Below are 25,520 nucleotides of genomic sequence, written 5' to 3'. Positions count from 1 at the left end.
ATTTCTTTCTGCATCACTGGATCTGATGTTCTGACCTTTGAAGGAGGGAGAGAGCGAGAGGAAGACGTGGGCCGGCGTGTGTTTTTGATGAATGTCTCGATAGAATGGTTGAAATTGTTGGCGCACAGATCAGATGTGTTTGGAGAGGGACGCGTGCGGTGTGAGACGCGGGACGGTGTGTGTGTGTGTCACTGCAAAGGGGAGGCGACTGCAGCACTCTGCATCGCTGCACTTCCTTTCATGGCCTGATGGGGCTCCACTGCACCAGACAGAGACATGAGAGGGGCTACCAGGCTTTTTAGAGATCTGGAACTACTGTGGTGGTGGGATAGCTATCATGCAAACTTATATACACATTCGCTTTCTCTCTATTTCTAATTTTTCTTTTTTATGACCTCTTTTATGCACCCTTTTGACATTGGAAATAATATTAAACCCGCCTAAACTTGTTAAATGGTTTCCAAGTCTGATCAGGCTCATCTTTTTGGATGGTTTTAACAAGGTTTTGGACACTTTTTAGCTGGTCAGGCTTGGGAGGCCAGCTGCTTCACTCAAAAATAAATGTTGTTTAATAATTTACACACTGTCATGTCGTTCCAAACCTGTATGACCTTTGTTCTTCTATGGAATTTTAAAGAATATATGTTGGTAACTAAACAGTTGCAGTTCCTATTGAATTCCATTGTATGGATAAAAACAATTGGAGTCAATGGAAAACTGTTTGATAACCAAGATTTTTCAAAATATCTTCTTTTGTGAAATTCATATAGGTTTCAAACAACATGTTTTTTTGGGGGGGGTTTCAGCACTAAAACACCTACACTGCCAGTCAAAAGTTTTTGAACAGTAAGATTTTTAGTGTGTTTTTTTAAACAAGTCTCTTCTGCTCACCAAGCCTGCATTTATTTCATCCAAAGTACAGCAAAAACAGTAAAATTTTGAAATATTTTTACTATTTAAAATAACTGTTTTCTATTTGAATATATTTTAAAATGTAATTTATTCCTGTGATCAAAACTGAATTTTCAGCATCATTACTCCAGTCTTCAGTGTCACATGATCCTTCAGAAATCATTCTAATATGCTGATTTGCTATTCATGAAACATTTATTAATATTATTACTATTTAAAACATTTGAGTACTTTTTTCAGGATTCTTTGATGAATAGAAAGAGCCAAAGATCACCATTTATCTGAAATAAAAAGCTTTTATAACATTATACACTATACCAAAAACTTGGAGTCAGTTTTCAGTTGTTGTTTTTGTTTTTTTTTTTGTTTTTTTTGGGGGGGGGAGGAAAGACATTATAGAAATAAATACTTTTATTTAGCAAGGATGCTTTAAATTGATCAAAAGTCATGATTAAAAGATATTTAAATGCTGTTCTTCTGAACTTTCTATTCATCAAAGAAACCTGAAAAAATTCTACTCAGCTGTTTTCAATATAATAATAATAATAATAAATGTTTTGAGCAGCAAATGAGAATATTAGAATGATTTCTGAAGGATCACGTGACTGGAGTAATGATGCTAAATATTCAGGTTTGAAATCACAGGAATAAATTGCATTTTACAATATATATTAAAATAGAAAACAGTTATTTTAAATAGTAAAATAAAAAATCAAAATGTTACTGTTTTTGATATACTTTGGATCAAATAAATGCAAGCTTGGAAGAGACTTCTTTAAGAAACTTAAAAAATTTTCTGAAAAAACTTCTGACTTGTAGCGTATAAAGGAACAAAAATTAAATCCACTTCCAAAACAAAGATTCACATATAATTTGCTCAACCCCTTGTCATCCAAGATGTTCATGTCTTTCTTTCTCCAGTCGTGAAGAAATTATATACTTTTTAACGGCAAACGCTCGTCTTGTCTTACTCTGCTTGGACTGTTTTTTTCCGGTTCATGACAGTTAATGTATGTCGAAAAACATCTCATGTTCTCAAATCGTCCTATATTGCTGTTTTACCTTTTTTGTTAAAGGTGTTTGATCTTCTTTGCATGTTCACGTTGCAAAGACTGGGTCGGTACTTCTGCAGTGATGTAGGATGATTTTTGAAGTTGAGAAAATACAATCAGAGTTTTTCGACGTACCCTAACTGTCATGAACTGGAAAAAACAGTCCAGGCAGAGTAAGACAAGATGAGCATTTGAGATTAAAAAAGTATTTAAAGTATTTAAAAGTATTTTTTTAATGAAAATAACTGATCGTTTCACTAGATAAGACCCTTCTTTCTCAGCTGGGATTATTTTTAACCGCATTTGGGATCGTTTGAAGCTGCATTTAAACTGCATTTTGGAAGTTCAAACTCGGGACACCATATCAGTCCATTATATGGAGAAAAATGCAGAAATGTTTTCCTTAAAAAACATAATTTCTTTACGACTGAAGAAAGAAAGACATGAACATCTTGGATGACAAGGGGGGTGAGTAAATTATATGTGAATCTTTGTTTTGGAAGTGGACTTATTGTATTACTGTTGCTACTACAAGGCAGTGTGTTACAGTGATTTTACCATAGGTAAGGGGTTTTAGGACCTTTGAAGGGGAAACGTCATTTCTGTGCAATTTGTATCAAATGGAATTGAAAAAAAAGTTAAACATGCTCTTACATTTACACAAATCTACATTTGTTCAAATTTTAGGCACATTCTTTTTTGTGTGTTTTGGTGTGGATTATGTAAATGAGAAGTTCACTTCCAGAACAAAAATTTACAGATTATTTACTCACCCCCATGTCATCCAAGATCTTCATGTCTTTGTTTCTTTAGTCGATAAGAAATTATGTTTCTTGAGGAAAACATTTCAGGAGTGTTCTCCATATAATGGACTTCAGTGGTGCCCCTAAGTTTGAACTTCCAAAATGCAGCTTCAAAGGGCTCTAAACGATCCCAGCCAAGGAAGAAGGGTCTTATGTAGTGCTTGTCTTGTCTAGCTTTGAGTGAACTCTGTGTATTCCGGTTCATGACAGTTAGGGTATGTCGAAAAACTCCCATCTCATTTTCTTCTCCAGCTTCAAAATCGCCCTACATCGCTGTTTTACCGTTTTTGTAAAGGTGGTTTAACCCTCCTTGCATGTTCACTTTGTAAACACTGGGACGGTGCTTCTGCAGCAATGTAGGATGATTTTAAAGTTGGAGGAGATAATGAGATTTGAGTTTTTCGGCATATCCTAACTGTATTGACCCGGAATGCACACACAGTTCACGCAGAGCTAGACAAGATGAGCATCTGAGGTTAAAAAGTATATCATTTGTAAATTTTTTTTAGAAAATAACTGATTGTTTTGCTAGATAAGACCCTTCTTCCTCGCCTGGGATCACTTAGAGCCCTTTGAAGCTGCATTTAACTGCATTTTGGAAGTTCAAACTCACAGGCACTTCATTTTCACTTCATATTCACATTTCACTTACTATTTAATAAAACTCTGTTAACTGCACAGTATTCAACTGAAAGCAGCATCTGACACGCCCCCTTCTCTGCCATTGGTCAGAAACGGATCGCTCCACCCCAAACTTATTCTATTGGCTGAGTCTGTGTTGCTGTGTTGGGCTGGCTGTGGTGCTCAAATAAATAGAACAATGTTGTAAAGCAGCACAGATTCACTCTGTTTTTTAGGTAAATCAACCTACAAATGATTCACTATTTTCACATCAAAATCACCTGTGAGGCTTCAGGTTTTAAGCTAAGGACACCTATCTCTCATGATGAAATCACTGCAACGCATGACTTCTTCACATCTCACTGCTTTATCCATTTCATTTGCTTGTGTTCCTCTTTTCCAGCCCCACTTCCCCATCTCTCACTCTCTTTCATGAACAGGCTTTCCATTTTTTTGCCAAGTACAGGAACGTAAGTCACTCACTCTCTCCAGTCTTTTAAATTCTCTCTCTCTCACTCGTCCCCTCCCCCTCTCTCTTCTGCTGGTCTCTTCTGATCTGTTCTGCTCTCCCTCCCCCTCTTGCTGCAGTGTTACTGCTAATGTATATTAGCGTCACTGCAGTCCTCCACTGCTCACCCCTCTCGTTCTCTCCTTCTTTTACCCTCTCTCTCTCTCCCCTTCAGCTTCCATTTCCTGTTTGGTGCTAACAGCATTTTTACTTCTCAGTGTGTTGTCTTGTTTTGCGCAGGTTTTGTGTGACATGCGTCCACACACATACACGCACGCGTGAGAGCGCACACATGCACGGGGTAATTATACCTCGTCTCCCTCACCCTGTGTGTCAGGATTTCTCACGCTGCTCACATGATCTCTAAACCCTGTTTTTTTCTTGCCAATCTGCTCTTTTTTTGGTCGTCTTTCTCACCTTTTCTTTGTGACCCCCCTCCCCCTTCCAAAAAATAGAAATAAATAAATAAATAAATGCAGTAAAACGTCACCATTACTGCTGAGCTCAGTTCTGGTGCCTGCTTTACAAACACACACAGGCACAGTAAAATATTAACCCTATCTGTTCTTCTGTACTTCTTCTTTTTTTTTCTAACTTTTGCATATTATTTTTTATAAATTAAGTCATGCACATTTATATTCCTCAACATCTTTTTTTTCTTACTTATTTTTTAAAATGTTATTAATACTATTCACTAAAAAACTGATGTAGAAACAATTTTTACTCTAAATTACACAAATAATTGCAAGTAATCATTAAATTTACAATTTGAATAGAAAGACTAAAATAGTATTTTCTTGTTAAACATACTACAGTATTTTTTTTTTTTTTGATTCTATGAAATCAGATTCATCTGTTTTTATTTTAAATGCACATTCTGAAAATACTTTACTGTGCCCGATCCTTATTTTCTCTACCCTTAAATCATTCAGTATCATCTTTTCTTGTTGTTTAGCAAGTTTCATTAACCCTTTCTCTTCAGAGTGCTGCAGTACTGCTGCTGATATCAGCTCAGTTCAAACTTCTGAGTCTGCATTTATTTTTTCTTCAAGAAAAGCTCATTTTTTCTTCATCTTTTGCTTAAATACCTTTTCCCATGACCTCGGTGGCAGCTTTTCTCACTTTTCCTTCATCTGCACATTCACTTATCTCACTTTTGTAATTGTTTTCTTTCATAATCCCTCCTCTGGGATTATTTAAGTATCGTATTATTTCATTAACATGCTCTTTGAGTCACATTTACGCACCTGAACAGCCTTCTATTTTTATAGTGCATTGCATGCATTAATCTAAAAGCTCTGTGCCTATGCAACAAAATTCAAGTTTTATTCTTTCTGCTTTTTAAGTAAGCTAAGTGCAGTATTTTAACTTCAGCCTCTCTTGTAGTTTTAAGTGTGGAAACATTATAACTAGACAGATTTTTAAAGTTTAAAACAAAAAGAAAACTTTAAGGTTTTAAGTTTAATGTGTTACTTGCCATTTATTTGCAATTGTGCAATTTACTAGCAATTTCTGAGTGAAAATAGTTTTTACACATTTTTTCCCAGTGCAGTGCGTATAACTTCATGCACTTAGTACTCTGACTATATTAAGCATGATAAATTTACCAAAACATCATATTCTAAACTAATATAACCAGCGCAACTAGACTAAAAATAGTTTTGCAATGCAGTCTTTGCATATAGTTGTTATAAGAAGTGAATAAAGTCTTACCTTTAAATTTTACATCCTCTTTCTTGACTTACTTTCCATCTTTCTCTTGCTCAAGCTGTCTAAATGCAGTTCTGCAAAAGTTGACTAACTTTCTCAAGTCTGCGAAGAAAAAATTAAAATAGACAGAAATGAAAGTGACAGAAAAGGAGTTTCTAGCTGGCAAAAAGTGTTAAAACTAAATTATAAAACAGACAAAAATGGATAAAAAGAGCAAAAAAAGTGATGGAAGAGGAATAAAGTGCTTGTGAAATGAAATGAGGAGAGAATCGGATGAAAGGAGGTGATGCACAGTAGTAGAAAAAGAGAAAAGTAAGTGATGCTGGACTCCAGAGTCGTTCTCAGTGAATTGTGCTTCCTTAATGCGGAATTGGAGAGAGAGGGATGAGAGGGGGGGTTTGCTGGTGGAGAGGAGGAGAAAAGGTAAAAGAGACGGGATAGAAACAGAAAGAGAGCAAAATGGAACGAAGCGGCCTAATACTTTAAAAGCAACTAAATCAGAAGCATTTCAACCAGGGCTCTTAACTATAATATCACACAGAGGAGAGGGAGAGAAGAAATGAGCGGATGCACAAAGTCAGGTTTTTACTGCAGCAAAACTGCACTGTTCTCTCCAAACCTCTCTCGCCCTTTCTCTCTCTCTTTCTCCCTCCTCCCCTCTCATGCTCGGTGACGCTGGGCTACAGTGCTGTACTGCTGTGTGTGCATAATGAGCACCTTTCTATCTCTCTCTGTCTCTCTTTCTCTCGCTCCTGTTCCCCACATGCAATGAAGCTGCAGTGAAGCTCTTGACTTATTAGCTGCTTCATTTAAAGAGATAGCGAGACAGAGGGAAAGAGAGACAGATAGAATTTTAATCAGTCGCTGTAGTCTCTCTGCCTCAGTTGCATCTTGCAGTGGCATTGCTTCATGAGTTGCGGCCCAAAGGACATTTGAAAGCAATACGACTGATTGAGAGATTGACAGAGATTGATCTGTAGTCGACATGAACAGACTAAATTTTCATGCATGGACATGCATGCATTCAAAATGTTTAAATGACCAGTTAAAATGATCTTTGATGTGTTGAGAGAGACAAAATAATGCATAGTTGTTTGATTGCCAGTTATGTAATGCTCACTTTCGTTCTATTCCATGATCAAGTAGCTCTACTTATATTGTTTTTTTTTTTTTTTTCATTCTGCTTGCATTATTGTCGTTTGCAAGGTGCATTAGATAAAAGCATCGTCTAGACGAATAAATGCAAATCTCATTGTGGACAATCTATGCTAAGGGACTATTGATCCTGTTGTTTATTGTGTCCTGTGTGTTCAAAATGATTCCAAAATCTTTCTAATGCTCAAAATGGTGATATGTGATATGCTTTGATCATGACTAGTTGACACAAAATACTCTTGGGAAGTCTTGAAGTCTTGTGAGATGCCAACTCTAAAACTATTTTAAACAGCCTGATTTAATAAGTGCCATGCATATGCAGCTTTTATATCCTTGTAATAATTAAGGGACTGCATGAAATAGTAATATCTGATGGGAAAAGGTGATTAAATAGAGTCTAGTTACTGACCTTCACTCTTAAAAATAAAGATCCTTCAGATGATTCAAATGTTCTTCACACAAAGAAAAAAAAAGGTTGTTCTCTAGCATCACTGCAAAAACTCCCTTTTGGATGCTTTATCTTTGAGAGTGTATGACATGCATGCATTGAAATTCTTGATGCTGATGTCATAAAGGTCTGAGGACACGTCATGCGTCAATCACCTGCACACATGAAGCAACTTCAGCCAAAAACACACAAGGTCACATGGCATCATTCATGTCACTGCAGTATTTTTGGCATATCAATAGCGGGACCCCCGTATGATGTGCAAGATCCCCTCGATTTTTACCTTTACTAAACATGTCCCCTCTTTCTCTCCCCCCTCCCTCCTGTCCCCCCCGCAGACCGCTCCTCTCTCCTCCCCTCTCGGTTTTTTCTCCTCCTCTCCCTCCCCTATGCTCAGTTCGGTGTGTGTCTCCTCATTCAAAGGGCGCAAGGGTGGGAACAAGTCGTCCAACAAAGCATGTTACAGCGCCGACATGACTTGCCCGTCGGAAAGCGAGAAAATCGTCATCAACTGCGGCGGCGTGAGGCACGAGACGTACCGGAGCACCCTGAAGACGCTGCCCGGGACGCGTCTGTCGTGGCTCACTGAGCCGGACGCCTTCAGCAACTTCGACTACGACCCGAAGTCCGACGAGTTCTTCTTCGACCGGCACCCGTCCGTCTTCTCGTTCATCCTCAACTACTACCGGACGGGCAAGTTGCACTGCCCCAACGACGTGTGCGGCCCGCTGTTCGAAGAGGAGCTCGCCTTCTGGGGCATCGACGAGACCGACGTGGAGGCGTGTTGCTGGATGAACTACCGGCAGCACCGGGACGCGGAGGAGGCGCTGGACAGCTTCGAGACGCCCGAGCCGGAGGTGCCGGACGACGACCCGGCGCTCGCAGGGGACGGAGACCTGAAGCGGCTTTGCCTGCAAGAGGACAACAGGAAAGTGGGCTGGTGGCGCGTTTGGCAACCCCGGATCTGGGCGCTCTTCGAGGACCCCTATTCGTCCAAATACGCGCGGGTGAGTGTTCAGCACCCCTTTACGCATGGACAGCTCCTCAGTCTAGCGCTCTGTTAAGTGGTGGTAGTGGGCTACGTTGGTGAAACCGTTAACTTAAAACCTTTATTCTTCAAAACACTGTACGCATATGGAGTTTGGCTGGTAACGTAAAGGTTTTAGGTTCAAATCCCAGATGCTTTTGAGCTTAAGGCAGTTTTTCGAATAAACAAATCCTTACGCGCTGTACTAACAGGAACGTTCTCATAACATTCTGACAAGGATCTTTCAAGTTACGAATGTTCGTTCAAAGTTATTTGGTCTTTAATAACATGCTGCAACATGTATGAAACGTTTTTATTTGGACCTTCGTCTAATGGTTTTGAAGCGATGCTACGTACTACTTGTTTTAAAACATTTAAAGAATATTAAAAAGTAACATTCCCGTATTGTTTATAAAATGGAACGTTAATGTTTCACTTAATGTTCATTTAAAAACTAGACATTTGGAATGTTCAGAGAAATGTTTTAATGTTATCAAAACAGATCATAACATAAGGTGATGTAGCCTCGTAGTACAATATGTGGGTTGGAAAGTTTGAAACCGAAAGGTTTTAGGTTTAAATCTCAGATTGTGCTCTTGAGTTTGAACGTACTGATTTAGAAAAACTAGACTTTTTCGAGTGGACAAATCCATAGTATATTTTTAACGTTAAAACACTGAACTAACAGGCTATACAAGGAACGTTCTCTTAAAATTCTGGCAAGGTTCTTTCAAGTTCAGAATGTTCGTTCAAAGTTATTTGGGCTTCAGTAACATTCTGCAACATGTATGCATCTTGAAACGTTTTTATTTGGATGGTCCTCTAATGATATTTACCGTTACCACGTATTGTTTCAAAACATTTAAAGGATATTGAAAAGTAATACTATCGTATCGTTTACAAAATGGAACGTTAATGTTTCACTCAATTTTTTGGTTAAAAACGCTTTAAAAAAAAAAAAAAAAAACTCTGAATGCTGAGAGACATGTGTTCATGAGTTAATGTGAACGTTTTCAAAACAGAACGTACTTTTGTTATATGGGGTAACATAAGGTGATGTAGCCTCGTAGTAAAACATGTGGGTTGGAAAGTTTGAAACCGAATGGTTTTGGGTTTAAATCCCAGATTGTGCCCTTGAGTTTGAACGTACTGGCTTAGAAAACCTAAACTTTTTAAAATTTACAAATCCATAGTATATACTTAAGTTAACACACTGAGCTAACAGGCTATACAAGGAATGTTCTATTAAAATTCTGGCAAGGTTCTTTCAAGTTACAAATTTTTGTTCAAAAATATTTGGACTTTAATAACATTGTACAACATGAATACATGTGAAACGTTTTCAGCTGGATGTTCTTCTAATGTTTTTTAACCGTTACTATGACTGTAACATTTAAAGAACATTCAAAAGTAACATTCCCGTATTGTTTACAAAATGGAACTTTAATGTTTTGGCTAACGTTTGAATATTTTTTGAACGTTTGAATTTGAATTTTTGAATTTGAACGTTTGATTAAACTTCTTTTTTTTTTTAACCGGACATTTGGAAAGTTCAGAGAAATCAAAACAGAACATACTTTTTCTTTTTTTTTTAAATGTTACTACTTACTACTTGTTTCAAAAACATACATGAACAACAACAACAAAAAAAATGTTTTTAAAGCATAAAAAAGCATAAAAAAACTGATTCAAACATTCAGAAATAATGTTTTCATTATTAACGTGGTGTAGCCTCATAGTAAAATATCTTGTTTGGAAAGGTTGAAACTGAAGGTTTTTAAAAATAGGTTCATAATTTACACAGGATAGATTTACGTTAGGATAGAACAATATTTGGTCGAGATTCAACTATTTGAAAATCTGGAATCAGAGGCTGCAAAAAAAAAAAAATCAGCTTTAAAATTCCAAATTAAGTTCTTAGCAATGCATATTACTAATCAAAAATTAAGTTTTGATATATTTATGGTAGGAAATTTACAAAATATCTTCATGGAACATGATCTTTAATTAATACCCTAATGATTTTTGGCATAAAATAAAAATCAATAATTATGACCCACACATGTATTGTTGGCTATTTCTGCAAATATACTGTACCCGTGTGACTTATGGCTGGTTTTGTGGCTCAGGGTCACATATCGTTTTTTGTCCTTGAATAAGACATCTAACCTCAGGCAGTCAGTGTACTAAATGAGTAATTAGTAAATCTGAGTTAAAAACTATTACTAAAACTGTGTTTAAAGCACAGCTCTTTGGTTTATACCAGTCAACTAAACTTGCTGCTAGTTAGTGAGATGGAAGATAAATGTTTGTTGGTTGAAACAAGGGTTGTTCTGTTGTGCATTTAAGATGTTTTTTTTACTTAATTAGTAGTGTGAGTAACTTCGTAGATTAAACTACTGTAACGTAATTCAGCCTAGTGGTTAATATTTGGGTTGGTAACTGAAAGTTTGTAGGTTCCATGAGCATTGAACCACCAATGTGCCCTTGAGCAAAGATATGTCATTTAATAAGTGTCCAGAGTAAGTGGCTTTGAATAAAAGTGTCAGATGATGACTAATGAGTAAGTAATTGTGTTTGGAAGTACTTAAAGATCTGAGCTAATAATTGAAAAGTTGTAAGATTGCGAGCTGTCCTTGATCAAGACATTTAACCTGAGATTGCAGGTCACTTTATATGAGTAATTAGCGCAGTAACGTGTATTTGCAGTTCATCCTTCATCCTGTTGCAGCGGGTGGATAAAGTTGCATGATTGCAGTAGTTGACCCAGTTCAAGCTGGTTAAATGAGCTTTGAAGGATGCAGTTATCAGCCTGTCAAAATGAAATCAGCCCTGCCAGTGGATATTCCCCCAGAATCACACATTGCGCCAGCATCAAGCAAACACCAGCCTCGTATTTATGCGTGTAATTGCATGTTATCGTGCGCCATTACGCACGAGCCCCCTCTTAGATCCATCTGCACGCTCTTTGTTTCAGTTTTAAAGTGTTGCACCTTACAGTAGCAGCCACAAAACCGTTACTGCATTTATAGCCCATAAACCCGCTGCTCTTATGAATCTTTTATGCTTCCATTGCCCGACGCAGCAAACGCAGACGCTTGTTTCTTAATCGCGTCCTTGGTAATATTCATTTAAATGCAGGCTTGTGTGTGTGTTTTTGATCAATCTGATGCGATTATAAGCGCCGATACGAGAGCTGCTGCAGAGACAGGGTGCGTTTGATTGATATTGCATGAATATGATAGACTATCACTCATATTTTTGCCCCAAGACATGGTCAAATATTTGAAAACAAATGCCCTGGTGTGTGCATACACTGTGTGGACGTATCAGATTCTGCTGAGGAAGTGACTTGAGGTTGCGTTACAGGAATTTTTATTTTGGATATATAGAAAATCTATGTCCATTTATCCACGTTGACTCACATACAAGTTGGTTTCTCAGCATATTTGCTGATTATCACATGCTGTAGATTGTCTTTCATGTATTTTAGATGAAATTGAGCTGCATCTTATGTCAAAGACGAGCTCTCATCTTCCTTTTTGAAACCGGATATAATGACCTTACTGTGGGAATTTTTACGAGAGAACTTTAAAGCATCGTCTGCGTATACACATAGACGAGACATATGCACAATGGCTGTCTGCTGTGTGTTTGTGCACTTGCAGATGGATTTAGACGTGGCTGATACCTGGGGAATGCATCTCCATTGTCCAAATGTCACTGGCAGGTCAATATTTGCCACAGTTCATTCACCGTGGTGTCAGCCGGGTTTACTGTATAGTTGTTGATGTGTGCATGCAAGCATTAACATGCATGTAGTCGCATACAGTATACACACGATCAATTAGTGGTCAAACGGTGAGTGTTTTTTTAATGTCCAGTGCAGCAGGGTGACAGATGGAGATGTACTGTATGAAATGCAGTTGAATTATAAGATGCCCCATTTAATTTGGGCTTTATTCATAAAAATAAGGACAACAAATTTCTGAGTAAATTATTTCTAAATCCATTCATACATACTGTTCAATTTTGTTTCTTTGTTTCTTCTTTTTTTTTTTTTTTTGGAAAAAAATTAATATTTTCATTTATTAAAGATGTATTAAGTTGATCATAATTGACAGTAAAAATGTATTATGTAAAAAAAAAATAATAATAATTATATTTTAAATTAATGCTGTATTTTTTATTAGTCAAAAAATCCTGAAAAAATTATCATGGTTTTTACAAAAATATTAAGCAGCACAACTATTTTTAACATTAAAAATAATAAGAAATGTTCAGCATATTAGAATGATTTCTGAAGGAATATGTGACACGTGATTTTGAAAGAAATCTCTTATGCTCACCAAGACTTCATTTTTTTCTTCAAAAATTCAATAAAAACAGTAAAAATGTGAAATAGTATTGCAATTTAAAATATCTAATTTCTTTTTTGAATATATTTTAAAATATAATTTATTCCTGTGATGCAAAGCTGAATTTTCCGCATCATTACTCTAGTCTTCAGCATATTAGAATGATTTCTGAAGGACCATGTGACACTGAAGACTGGAGTAATTATGCAGAAAATTCAGATTTGCATCACAGGATTAAATTACATTTTAAAATATATTAAAAAATAAATATATTATTTTAAATTGCAATAAAATTTCAAATTTTTACTGTTTTTCCTGTATTTTTGTAAGCATTAAAAAGCTATTTTCAACAGTTATTTTGAATTGAAATAATATTTCACAATATAAAAGACCTATTTCGGGAACATAAAAAAAACTTTTATACAATAATGCAAATTGTAACAGAATTTTCAGTGCAACAATTTATGTAACCGTTTTATGTACACATTAATTAACACATTAATTTTACTCATTTTTTTAAAATATTCATAAAAAATATTTCACTCAAAATTCATATATATTACATTTTTTTTTTATATAATTTTATTTATTAAACATCAAATGTTTTTACTCTTAATGGGCCATGTTTATGAAAACAGTGATATCAAATTTCTGAGTGAATCATTCATCAATTTATTCATGCATAAATTGAATTCAATGCAACAATTTGCTCAATATTTAGTCAAAATTCAGAAAAAAAACATATCACTAAAATATCCACTGAATTATTTCAGATGTTGAATGTAAATAAGCACTATTTTACACTTTTTCAGCCTTATTTATTAAAACAAGAAGAACACATTTCTTGGTAAATCACTGATAAATCCATTCCTGCATAAATTAAGCTGTTTAAATTTAATTAAATGCACTAATTTACATAACGATTTTCCCTGTGATTTACACAGAAATTCATTCTGCTCTCGTTTCACGAATAATGCTTATATATTTAACATATTAATCCCAAATTCTCTACAAAATATTTCAAAATAAAGATGCCAGGTGCAAACACAGTTTCTCCGAAAGCATTTCAGCAGTGTAACTGTGCTCTGTTTTTCTCCGGTCATGCATTAGGACACGACAGCGCTCCGTAACCTACAGTAACACTTCACTGATCTCAAATCTAGCAGGACTAGACAAGACAAAGAGACATGCTTGTAAAAAAGGACGGACGGAGGCAGGCAGAGGTGAATGGAAGGATACCGCCGGCGTGATTTAAAGCCGCTCGCTATAGATTTGTGGCGCGGGTGAAGTGTGAAACATTTATGAGTCGAGCGATAATCTGCATGTTATTCACACCAACAGCAGTCCAACACACGTGAAGCTTGAACACACACACTCGCACTTGCGCGTAACACTGCCGCAATACTGCTCGCCGGCAGCCTGAGCTGTGCACTAGAGCAGGAGATGAGCAAGAGAGGGTCAGATGTAAGGAATATGAGGGGAAAAAAGCGAGCTGGAAGAAGCAGAGCCCGTGAGAGATTGAAGGAGATGGACATTTGAGAGTGGGAGTGGCTGGAAATGAGAGGATGGGGGTAGAGGAATGCTTTATGGATTCATTTTAACATCTTCAATTATGACTAAAGGCACCGGATGTCTTCCTCCCCCACTTCTGTTAGCTATTGATTGATTGTTTATCGATTGCACGGGTCTTTGTCTCTCTGGAGGCATGCGATCAGCATGCACACACCTTACAGCTGACTACACTGTAATACTTTTCACTGGCATGTGACTCTCCTGAAGGTTATTGAGAACGAATCCTCTAATGTATGCATCATAATTGACCACACAGAGATCAATACTTATCCCGTACACATTTACATTGACACTTAGGAGTAATTTCAATCGTTTTGTCTTTATCTGTATCTAATGTTGGGTGGGCTACTTTGGAAATGTAACAGGTTACAGATTACAAGTTACCCTATTTAAAATGTAATAAGTAGTGTTGCTATTTCAGTTACTTTATTGAAGTAATGTTACTGATTACATCTGATTTCTTAATCACTTTCAAACATTTAAACCAGGCAGGGTTAAAGGGGTAGATCAAACCAAAATGAAAATTACCCCATGATTTATTCACCCTCAAGCCATCAGAGGTGTATTTGACTTTCTTCTTTCAGACGAATACCATTGAAGTTATACAAAAAAATGTCCTGGCTCTTCCAAGCTTTATAATGGCAGTGAATGGGTGTTAAGAATTTGAAGTCCAATAAAGTGCATCTATCCATCATAAAAAGTACTTCACATGGCTCTGGAGGTTAATAAAGGCCTCCTGAAGTGAATTGATGCAGTTGTGTAAGTAAAATTTATTTGAAACTTTATAAACCATAATCTCTAGCTTTACGAGAGAGTGGCACAGTGGAAAGAGCAAAACAAAACAAAAGTACAAAACAAAGATCTGTAAAGAAAAATGTCAGAGGATTCCGATATATGCCAAGTTTTGCCATAAACAAAACTTAGTTCTCATGAGACTAGCATATTCTCACCAGAGCTTATGGTACGCCTACGTCCTAGTGGAAGGTGTCAGAAGCCATGTGGAGTACTTTTTATGATGGATGGATGCTTTTTTTTGGACTCCAACATCTCAACAGCCATTCACTGCCATTATAAAGCTTGGAAGAGCCAGGGCATTTTTTGAATATAACTCTGATTCATCTGACAGAAGAAAGTCATATACATCTAGGATGGCTTGAGGCTGAGTAAATCATGGGGTAATTTTCATTTTTGGGTGAGCTATCCCTTTAAGCTTACAGCAGTACTCATCACTGATTACTGTCAGACTTTTGAAATCCTTCATCTCTTGAATTAAAATTATAATAATTTAATTTTAAAGTACAGCCACCTCAAAATCAAACTTTAGCACCTTTTTTACTTTCAGATCGTTCTAAGGTTAAATACAATTTTAAAAACATAACAAGATGTAGTAAATATTAATAATAAATGTGATCCAGGACCACAAAACTGGTCATTAGGGTTGTTTTTTGAAATTGAGGTTTATACATCATCTGAAAGCTATTTAAAAAACTACTTAAAAAATCTGGAATCTGAGGGTGCAAAAAAAAATCTAAATATTGAGAAAATCGCCTTTGTCCAAATTATCTTCTTCACAATGCATATTATCTTTGGATCACAGAACATGATCTTTACTTAATATGCTATAGATTTTTGACATAAAAGAAAAATCGATCATTTTGACCCTTACAATGTATTTTTGGCTATTGCTACAAACACTATACCAAAAATTAACATTTTCTAAGCAACTGTAATTTAATTACACTTTTTTTCTCAGTAATTGTAACAAACACATTTATTTTGTAATTAAATTATGTAACACTGTTACATGTAACTAGATGCTCCCAACAATGTCTGTATCTAATGTTTTGCTTATAGATGTCTGACTATTTTGTAGCATCAGTTCTGTAATCATTTTTATTCCTTTAAGAAGGATTTTGTTTTATTGAAAGCTATGGAAACCCACTTCAGTAACAGGATGAAAAAAGTTAAATACAACTTTTTATCTCACAATTCAGAGTTTCACAATTCTGACTTTTCCTTTAAACTGCGAAAGTCTGAGCTGTAGGATAAAAATTGTAATTAACTTTTTTTAAAAAAACTTTTTAGATAGAAACACAAATTGCAAATCTTGGCTTTTTTTCTCACAACTGCAAGCTTAAATCTCACAATTCATTTTTTTTCTCAGAATTGTGTTTATATCATTTTTTCTCAGAATTGTCAGGAAATTAGTCAGAATTGTGAGAAATAAACTAAGATTTGCCAGAAAAAAAGTCTGAATTGTTATTGTTAAAAAGCCTCAATTGCCTTTTTACCAGATCATACATAATGATTTGCACAATTGATAGCCGTCTGACTATTTTATGACATCTTTTCTGTGAGTTGTGCATTTGTATTCTGTTTTTTGAGAGGGCTTTGTATTATTGAAAGCACAGTAGATCAGTTACATTGATCCCAAAAAGTTTTTGGAAATTTAAAGCGATAGTTCATTCAAAAAATTTAATTTTTTCCCATCATTTACTCATTCTCATGATACATGACTGCATGACTTCCTTTCTTCTGCAGAGCAAATCACATTTTAAAAATTGTCAGTGGAGTCCAATGTTATTAGACTTTCACTGTCTTACAATTTTGTGTGAAATATCCCTTTAAGACACAATTGCATGTTAGAATGCCATTGCATTAGATAAAATACAAGTGGATGAAGGAAATTGGCATTAGTGAGACAAAAAGCTTGTGCAGCAGATGCCATTTGCTCTGTTATTTTATTATCTAATGCACTGGCATGCAGACGCTTTAAGTGTGGCTTAAGTGTCCAAATACTTTTTTTTGTGTCAGCTGTAATTTAGAGAGGGAGAAATGCCTGTTTCTAAAGTAATATAAAGAGTGGCATGCACACAGCTCTGTGAATGCAGATCTCAGGCGGTGTGTGAAAAAGGTACAAACAAATCATGTGACGCTTGTGGCTTGATTTCAAGTGACATATTGCTTGGGAACGAGCAGAGATTTGCAAAGTCTTACCGGGCACCTGTTTGTAATCTGTCTTCCAGATATAGGAGACATTTTTGGCGTACGTACAAACGCACTGTTTAATGATCTAACATATTATAGATAGATTATGTATGGATTTATATATGTAGTATTTATTAGTATTTTAAATGGGCTTTTGTGTTTTCAGTTTTCATGTGCTTTTTATGTGCTTTTGACCATGCATTCAGCACAGACACAAAGGTCATGTCTAACAGTAATCTAGAGCAGTCTCACATATACAACTAGTGTTTGGCATGTAGTCTGCTTCCATCAACAGTTCGCCAGCCGCACGGTCCCGGAACACCTCCTCCCGCCGGGCCGAGCGTATCGACGGGGTGCCCGAGTCCCATGCAAAGCAGTCCTGTTAAACAAACTGCTTTGGGCAGCTTTTCGTCTGGGACGCAGTTTAGTCTGGGACACTGTGTTTTGCTCAGGGACATCTGAGCTCTGCTGACACATGCACACCTTTAACACAAACACACAAACAATGGCTCTGTGCATTCTTGCATACTCAGTATGCACATACTGTACTTATGTAAGGATACTTACGCACAACAGGGATAATGGTTTCTGATGATTTATTCCCGAAACTGCTTTGAAATGTGCTTTAAAAATTTTTTTTGCCATTACCTATGTCAATCATAATTTAGCTGAACAGAAATAAGCTTGAAGTACAAGAGCAGGGATATTTTCAGTGGGACATAAGAGTTTAAAATGATGCATGATTTGATTTATTGTAAATAAAAATACAACTCTATAATTCTGATCAGTTTCATTTCTGATCATTTATCAAACATGCATGCAAAAACTCATAAATATTAGAGTTTTGCCGTCTTAGATCTGTTATGGCGACTCCATTGTCCTACAAAGGCCAAATGCCATAACAGAGAAACACTTGAACAGAGAAAAGTGTCTTCAAAGTTCATTTTGATTGATTTGATGTCAATTTTCACACTCCATTTTCTCTGAATCTCCATATAGTTGAACTGTCACAGGACGGACCATAGTCTAAAAGACCCATTTCCAGCCATAACTCGATTTTGACGTAATGCATAGATTTGCAGAGCAGTGCGTCTCCCAGAGACAAAGAAATATCTTTCAAGCCTATTACAGTACATTTGCTGTAATGAATGCAAATGCAGAGGACTGAAGTGACACTGTTTGATAAGGGTTTATGTCTACTGTGTTCCAGAAATATGGTGGAAATGGAGAGGGAATCGTCAGGGAGGAAGGAGATTTTTAGCATCTTTCTGCAGGAATTTAAGTTGACCTTGCAGACGGAATGCAGAATTGCAAGTCAAATTTGAATGCAAGGAAGTAGAATTAAAATTAATTGACTGTAATTTCCAACTAGAATTGTTTTCTATTATTTTTCTAATTTTAATTTTAATTTTTTTTAGAAGATTTGAAAAAAAATTTTTTAAAGCCTTGCAGTTTGAGTGTTTGAGGATTTAATTATTATTATTATTTTTTTAATAAATTAATTAAAGTTAATTAAACAGAAGCAGAACTAATTTCTGAGGAAAAAATGGTTGCATTCAAAATTTAATGGATGCTGAAAATTCAGCTTTGCATCACAGGAATAATTTACATTTTAAAATATATTACAAAACTTATTTATATTAGATATTTAATTGCTATTTATATTAGAAAATGTTATTTTGTTTGTTTTATTATTTTTTATTATAGTTATTTATAATAATATTTCACAATATAATCTTAAACAAGACAAAATAAGTATAAAATAATGTTTATTGCACAATTTTTTTCTTTTTTTATGAATTTTGAGTAAAGGAAATTTTGTAAAAAAAAAAAAAATAAATAAATAAAAATTACATTTTGTATCTGTAAATGGCATGTAAAACTTCAACAGGGCACTTAAAGTTGAACTTCAGTTAGGTCTCTTCTGCTCACCAACACAGCATTTATTTCAGTAAAAGTAAAAACAGTAATATTGTAAAATATTATTACAATTAAAAATAACTATTTTCTATTTGAATGTATTTTAAAATGTAATTTATTCCTGTGATCAAAACCGAATTTTCAGCATCATTACTGCAGTCTTCAGTGACACATGATACTTCATAAATTATTCTAATATGCTGATTTGCTGCGCAAGAAACATTTCTTATTAAACTGAAACTGAACTACTTCACATTTTTGCGGAAACCATGATATATTTATTTTTAGGATTCTTTGATGAAGTTTTTTAATATTATAAATTACACTTATGATCATTTGAATGCATCCTTACTGAATAAAAGTATTTAAAAAAAAGTTTTGAACTGTACTAGTATAGATTGATTTAGTATAGATCTTTTTCATATTTAACGTTTCTGGATCTTAGTGGAAGAACACTTGATGCATTACCTGTTTTGATTTTTCTCCACTGCAATTCAATGAGCTCCTCTTCTCTTGAATGAGATGATCTTATGATGAATGGTCGCAGGAATCTCAGTGTTCTCCATTGAGGTCCAGCTGAGCTTCACCTGTAGCAGCTCACAGCATCATGAGCTCAGAGACACTGGCGCCCTGATCCATGAATATTTTATTTGCAGTCTTGACATGGCTTGAAAGGATGAGCAGATGAACAGCTCTTATGTGACGGCCTTGGATCTTCCGTCTCCCAGGGGCCCTGCATTCGGGCTCCTGGTTGCTTAATTGACAAAGACAAGTATACTGTCATGTCCCTCAGCCGATTTACACAGCTGTCCCACCGCATTCCTCCCAATGTCCTCGAAGGGCACCTCCATGACGAGTCCTGGTCTGTGGGTTCATAACCTATCATTTTATTTGTCTTTGCATGTGTACACTACTGGTCAAAAGTTTGGAGTATCCACGATTTTCAAAGAAGATGCGCACCAAAGCTGCACTTATTTGATCAAAAATACAGTAAAAATAATGAAATTGAAAATGAAATATTTTTAAAATTTAAAACAGGTTTTTATTTTAATATGTTTTAAAATGCAATTTATTCCTGTGATGCAAAGCTGAATTTTCAGCATCATTACTCCAGTCTTCAGTGTCACATGATCCTATTAGTATCATTCTAATATGCTGAAGACTGGAGTAATGATGCTGAAAATTCAGCTTTGCATCACAGGAATAAATTACATTTTAAAATATATTCAAAAATAAATTAAGTATTTTAAATTGCAATAAAATGTCAAATTTTTACTGTATTTTTGTAAGCATTAAAAAGCTTAATTATTCCAAACTTTTGACAAATAGTGTATTGGAGAATCGCTCACATGCACTAGACTGTGATTGGCGCCAGGGCTTCGAAAGATTCGACGGAAAGCGTTTCGGTTTTCCCTTACACAGGTGTGTGCGTGTGTGAATCGATCTCTTCAGTTTCATGTCTGTTCCGCAGGGAGCCTGAGCTCGGACCTGCTGGGTAATTTCATCTCAGTGATAATTGGAACTTCCTGTGGCGATGAGATCATATCCTGCTGAGCCACATCAGAGCAACAGCATCACAGCCTGGTGTCTGGCTCAACACTCACATACAGATGCTTCATCTCTATATGTGGATGTGAAATACTGGTCTATCAGGATTTCCTGTTTTTCAGTTGTGGACTGGATGCAGGAGGTTCGTCCTTGGCGACTTTGTTTCCGATAAACATAGTGGAGCTATAATATGATGGCTGTGATTTAATGCTCACTAACGCTTGTCTAATTATTGACAGCAGTAATTCCATCCATCTCTGAGGAGCCGTTTTATTCTCAGCCTTATTAGTTAGCCATAAATATTTGATCCTAATAATCCTGAATGTTTTTGTAAATGTACCACAGTAATTACATGGCACTTTTTAAATACTTTTTATTCAAAAAGGATGCATTAAATTGATCAAAAGTGACAATAAAGACGTTTATAGTCTTGCAATAGATTTCTATTTATAAATAAATAAATAAATGCAGTTCTTTTAAACTTTCTATTCATCAAAGACAACAAATATATCATGCTTTCCATAAAAATATGAAGCAGAAAAACTATTTTCAACACTGATAATCATCAGAAATGTTTCTTGAGCAGCAAATCAGCATATTAGAATGATTTCTAAAGGATCGTGTGAGATTAAAGACTGGAGTAATGATGCTGAAAATTCAGGTTTGATCACAGGAATAAATTACATTTTAAAATATATTCAAATAAAAGGCAGTTATTTTAAATTGTAATAATATTTCACTGTTTTTACTGTATTTTCAACAAGTAAATGCAGCACTGGTGAGCATAAGAGTTCTCAGAACAATAGTGTACGATAATCATGAACATTTCTGTAAATGTACCACAGTAATGACATGGTACTTTTTAAATACTTTTTATTCAGAAAGGATGCATTAAATTTATCAAAAGTGACAATAAAGACGTTTATAATCTTGCAGTAGATTTCTATTTTAAATAAATACTGTTATTTTGAACTTTCTATTTATCAAAAAATCCAGAAAAAAAAAAATTCTCATTTCTGAAGGATCATATAAGACTGGAGTAATGATGCTGAAAATTTAGGTTTGATCACAGGAATAAATTACATTTTATAATATGTTCAAACAGAAAGCAGCTATTTTAAATTGTAATAATATTTCAGTTTTTACTGTATTTTTAACAAGTAAATGCAGCATTGGTGAGCATAAGAGGTCTCTGAACGATAGTGTACGTGTCCAAAAAAAAATCATACTACAGTACTTTTAGTGCTTTTCACTTTTTGTTTTAACCTTTACAGGCCAAAAAAACTTTTGTGAGAGTCTCAGTGGTTGCTAAAATATATACTGTCTGTTTGATAATGGCTAGTTTGGTAACCCAAATCTTTAGTTTTGACATCATTTGTCTTCTCTTTGCCCTCTTGTCGTTTTGGGTTTGCTTATTTATTTATTTTTATATATTTTTGCTGACTCAGGGGAACTGTCCCAAACTGTCCGTGTCTGGGAGACAGGACAAGGGCAACAACACAACAACACACACACATTTGTTCTTTTACTGAACGTCCAAATGTAATTTAGGCATGACCTTGGACAGGTGGACAAGCTGTAGATAGTCTACTATATATATATGCCTGTTATGTTATGCTCCATGTGGGCATTTGCATGTTCCCAGTGGTCCTGCAGATCACTTGCAACTCTCTTTAGCAAAGGACAGTGTGTGTGTGTGTGTGTGTGTGTGTGTGTAAAACCATCTGCTCCTTCAGGATAGATACGATAGCGTCCAGCATAGCCAATGCTGAATTCATCACTTTGACTTTCTGCTCAGTGCACAAGCTCATACATGTACAGGTGTATGTTATGAATGTTTTTATAGCACGATTCCTAAGTTATCACTGTGACTTTGCCATTTCTCAAAAGCTTCAAAAGTATTAAGTAGCACAACTGTTATCAACATCGATAATAAATGTTTCTTGAGCAGCAAATCAGCATATTAAAATGATTTCTGATGAATCATGTGACACTTAAGACTGGAGTAATGATGCTGAAAATTCAGCTTTGATCACAGGAATAAATTACATTTTTTTCAGCATATTCACACAGAAAACAGTTATATTAAATTGTAAAAATATTTTTTTAAACAAAAGTACTGTTTTACTGTATTTCTGCTCAGTGCTCCGGCGCACACATGTAATGCACATTTTAATGCCTAGATTCCCGTGTTCCAGTGCACGCCGTGACTTTGCCGTTTCACTTACAAAGCAATTTTTGGTCACAAAAGCTCTCAGTTAGATTAAGGACAAAGATAGAGGGAGATGAGAGCAGAGAGGAGAGAAAGAGAGAGCGATAGAGAGACTGCAAGTAAAAGAGGTGAGTGAATGAGACGGGAGCAGTGAAAAAGGGGGTGGGCGCTGTGTCGCAAGGACAAACGTACATGGCAACACTGCAGTGTTCTAGAGAGAATACAAAACAGCCAGAACGCTTAGACGGCCCCGCACGCAACACCTGCAAGCACACGATGGTGCATGAGCTCCCTTGCTTGCATGCGTTTGTGCATCATGTTTTACACAGAATGTGTTAACTAATGAAACGCTGTCAGAATAGCAAAAAAGTGCTGTGAACGTGAAGTAACATCCTTCTGATGCACTGGTGCACGTGTGAACCGGTGTTGCACACTGCTGTCTGTCATTATAGAGGTACCACCGGCATGCATGCCATCACACACACACACTCACACACACTGTCCCACCATGACCTTCAGTATCCCGCAGTGTCCTGTGTTACATCAAATGACCGATCACTCTCTCTCTCCATCTCTCTCAGGTGTCTCTCCTGATGTTATGGGTCGTTCCCATAAGACAGGCAGCTTGATATATTTCCTGCTTTGCTGATGCATGAATGTGTGTGTTTGTTTGCACTTCTACAGTGTCTATTCGGTGTCTATATGCATCTGTACATATGTGTAAATTATATTTATGCATTCACATTTCAGATTTTCCAAATCATTATTCAGTAGGGGTGGTTAATTAAGCAAATAAGCTACTTTAGAATGTGGTATGGTTTTTACGGATTATAGTTGATTTTAAGTTAATAGGTGGTTTTAGACATGGCATAACATGGTAAAGCATGGTAAATCACTGTAAAACAAATCCTTGAGTTGCTTTTATGCAATATGACAAAACATAAATAGGAAGTTTTATTATTAATAATAATTGGATTCAAAATTCTAAAACTATATTAAAATAAAAAATAATAAAGCTTTACGGTTGACAGGCAATGTAGCAACTTTAGCATTAATTTTGATTGTATGTGGCTCATCCAGTCATAATTTAAATTCTGAACTATGCGTTTTGTAATATTAAAAACTGCCAAAATATAGTGTTTTTACAGCTGACCATTTTAGTAACTTTAGTATTAATTTAGAATGTGCTTTTATCAGCATTTAACACCTTTGAATATGTTTCATCCATTCATAATTTAGAGTGTAAACTATGTTTAATAATTTAATTTTTCCTTTTGTCTATTGTTGGCTTTTATACAACTTTACAACAGCTTATGACATAATAAGCATATAAGAATGATTCCTGAAAGATCATGTGACACTGAGGAGTCTGAAAATTCAGCTTTAATCACAGGAATAAATTACATGTTACAGTATATTCACATAAAAAATGCTTATATTAAATTGTAAAAATATTTCACAATTTTAATGTTTTTACAGTATTTTTTTAAACAAAAGACGTTGATGTTCAGTAATCAGTACATTTTATTATGAATAATAATTAGATAGAAAAATCTAGAGTGTATTAAAAACTAATTATTGGGATAAAAATCCTAAATATTTTTTATTAATATTATATAATAAACATATAAAATTTAAAGACAATATTAAAATTATGCATTTTGTAATATTAAACATTGCCAAAATATATAGTGTTTTTACAGCTGACAATTTTAGCATTAATTTAGAATGTAATGTCTCATCTATTCATAATTTAGTCTGATCTATATATTTTAATAATTTATTTTTTCCCATTGCCTATTGTTGCCTTTTATAAAACTGTACAACAGCAATATGACAATAAAAAAAAAAAGATATAAGAATGATTTCTGAAGCATCATGTGGCATCTGACCACTGACACTGAGGAGTCTAAAAAATTCAGCTTTGATCACAGGAATAATTTGCATTTTACAGTGTATTCACATTAAAAAAAACCCTTATGTTAAATTGTAAAATTATTTCACAATTTTACTGTTTTTACAGTATTTTTTAAACAAAAGATGTTGATGTTCAGTAAATAGTAAGGTTTATTCTGAATAATAATTAGATAAAAAATTCTAGAGTATATTAAAAATGAATGATTGGAATAAAAATCATAAATAATATTTTTTTTCTAATCAATATTATGTAATAAACATTTAAAAAAAAAAAAAAAAGAAAGAATATTAAATAATATTAATATTAAAATTGCCAATAAAGCTTTACGGTTGACAAGCAATGTAGCATTAATTAGTGTTAACTTTAGCATTAATTTTGATTGTATGTGGCTCATCCAATTATAATTTACAGTCTGGATTTGTAATTTCACTTTTTCACTTTTTCTGTTTTCTCATGTCTCTACACTGCATCCATTTAAGCATCCTGTTGTTTTCAGGTTGTTGCACCTCATTTAGCAGCCAGATATACTAAACTCAACGTGATGTCATACTAATACTGTGAACTGAACAGGAAAGGACCTTTAAATTGTGTGAGAAGGTTGTACTTTTGTTGGCAGGAATGATTTGACCTAGAAGTCTTGAGGGAGAGTGTTGCAGGCTCTGATGTACTGTTACACCGTGCTCATGTTCAGCATGGAGTGTGTGCTGCATACTGCATAGTACATACTGTATACTGTATATGAAATCATATTCAGCGCTAATTTGTGTG

General features: G+C 35.1%; 1 protein-coding gene across 7 annotated transcripts in view; it reads left to right on the top strand.

Annotated features, from left to right (window-relative positions):
* Positions 1-25,520, top strand: part of kcnc3b (potassium voltage-gated channel, Shaw-related subfamily, member 3b) — a 73,329-nt gene that overhangs the window by 6,985 nt on the left and 40,824 nt on the right. For all 7 annotated transcript variants that reach the window (XR_007825614.1, XM_051097815.1, XM_051097816.1 and 4 more), the window contains exon 2: positions 7,548-8,216. Coding sequence is in view for 6 of the 7 variants with exons in the window: in XM_051097815.1 (XP_050953772.1) it covers positions 7,548-8,216 (669 nt within the window). In the remaining variant the exon portion in view is untranslated. The remainder of the gene's footprint in view (positions 1-7,547; positions 8,217-25,520) is intronic.

This window comes from Labeo rohita, chromosome 24 (assembly GCF_022985175.1).
Source record: "Labeo rohita strain BAU-BD-2019 chromosome 24, IGBB_LRoh.1.0, whole genome shotgun sequence".
Taxonomy (NCBI): Eukaryota; Metazoa; Chordata; class Actinopteri; order Cypriniformes; family Cyprinidae; genus Labeo; species Labeo rohita.
Note: the sequence above shows the minus strand (reverse complement) of the source record. Positions and strands in the feature narration are given on the sequence as shown.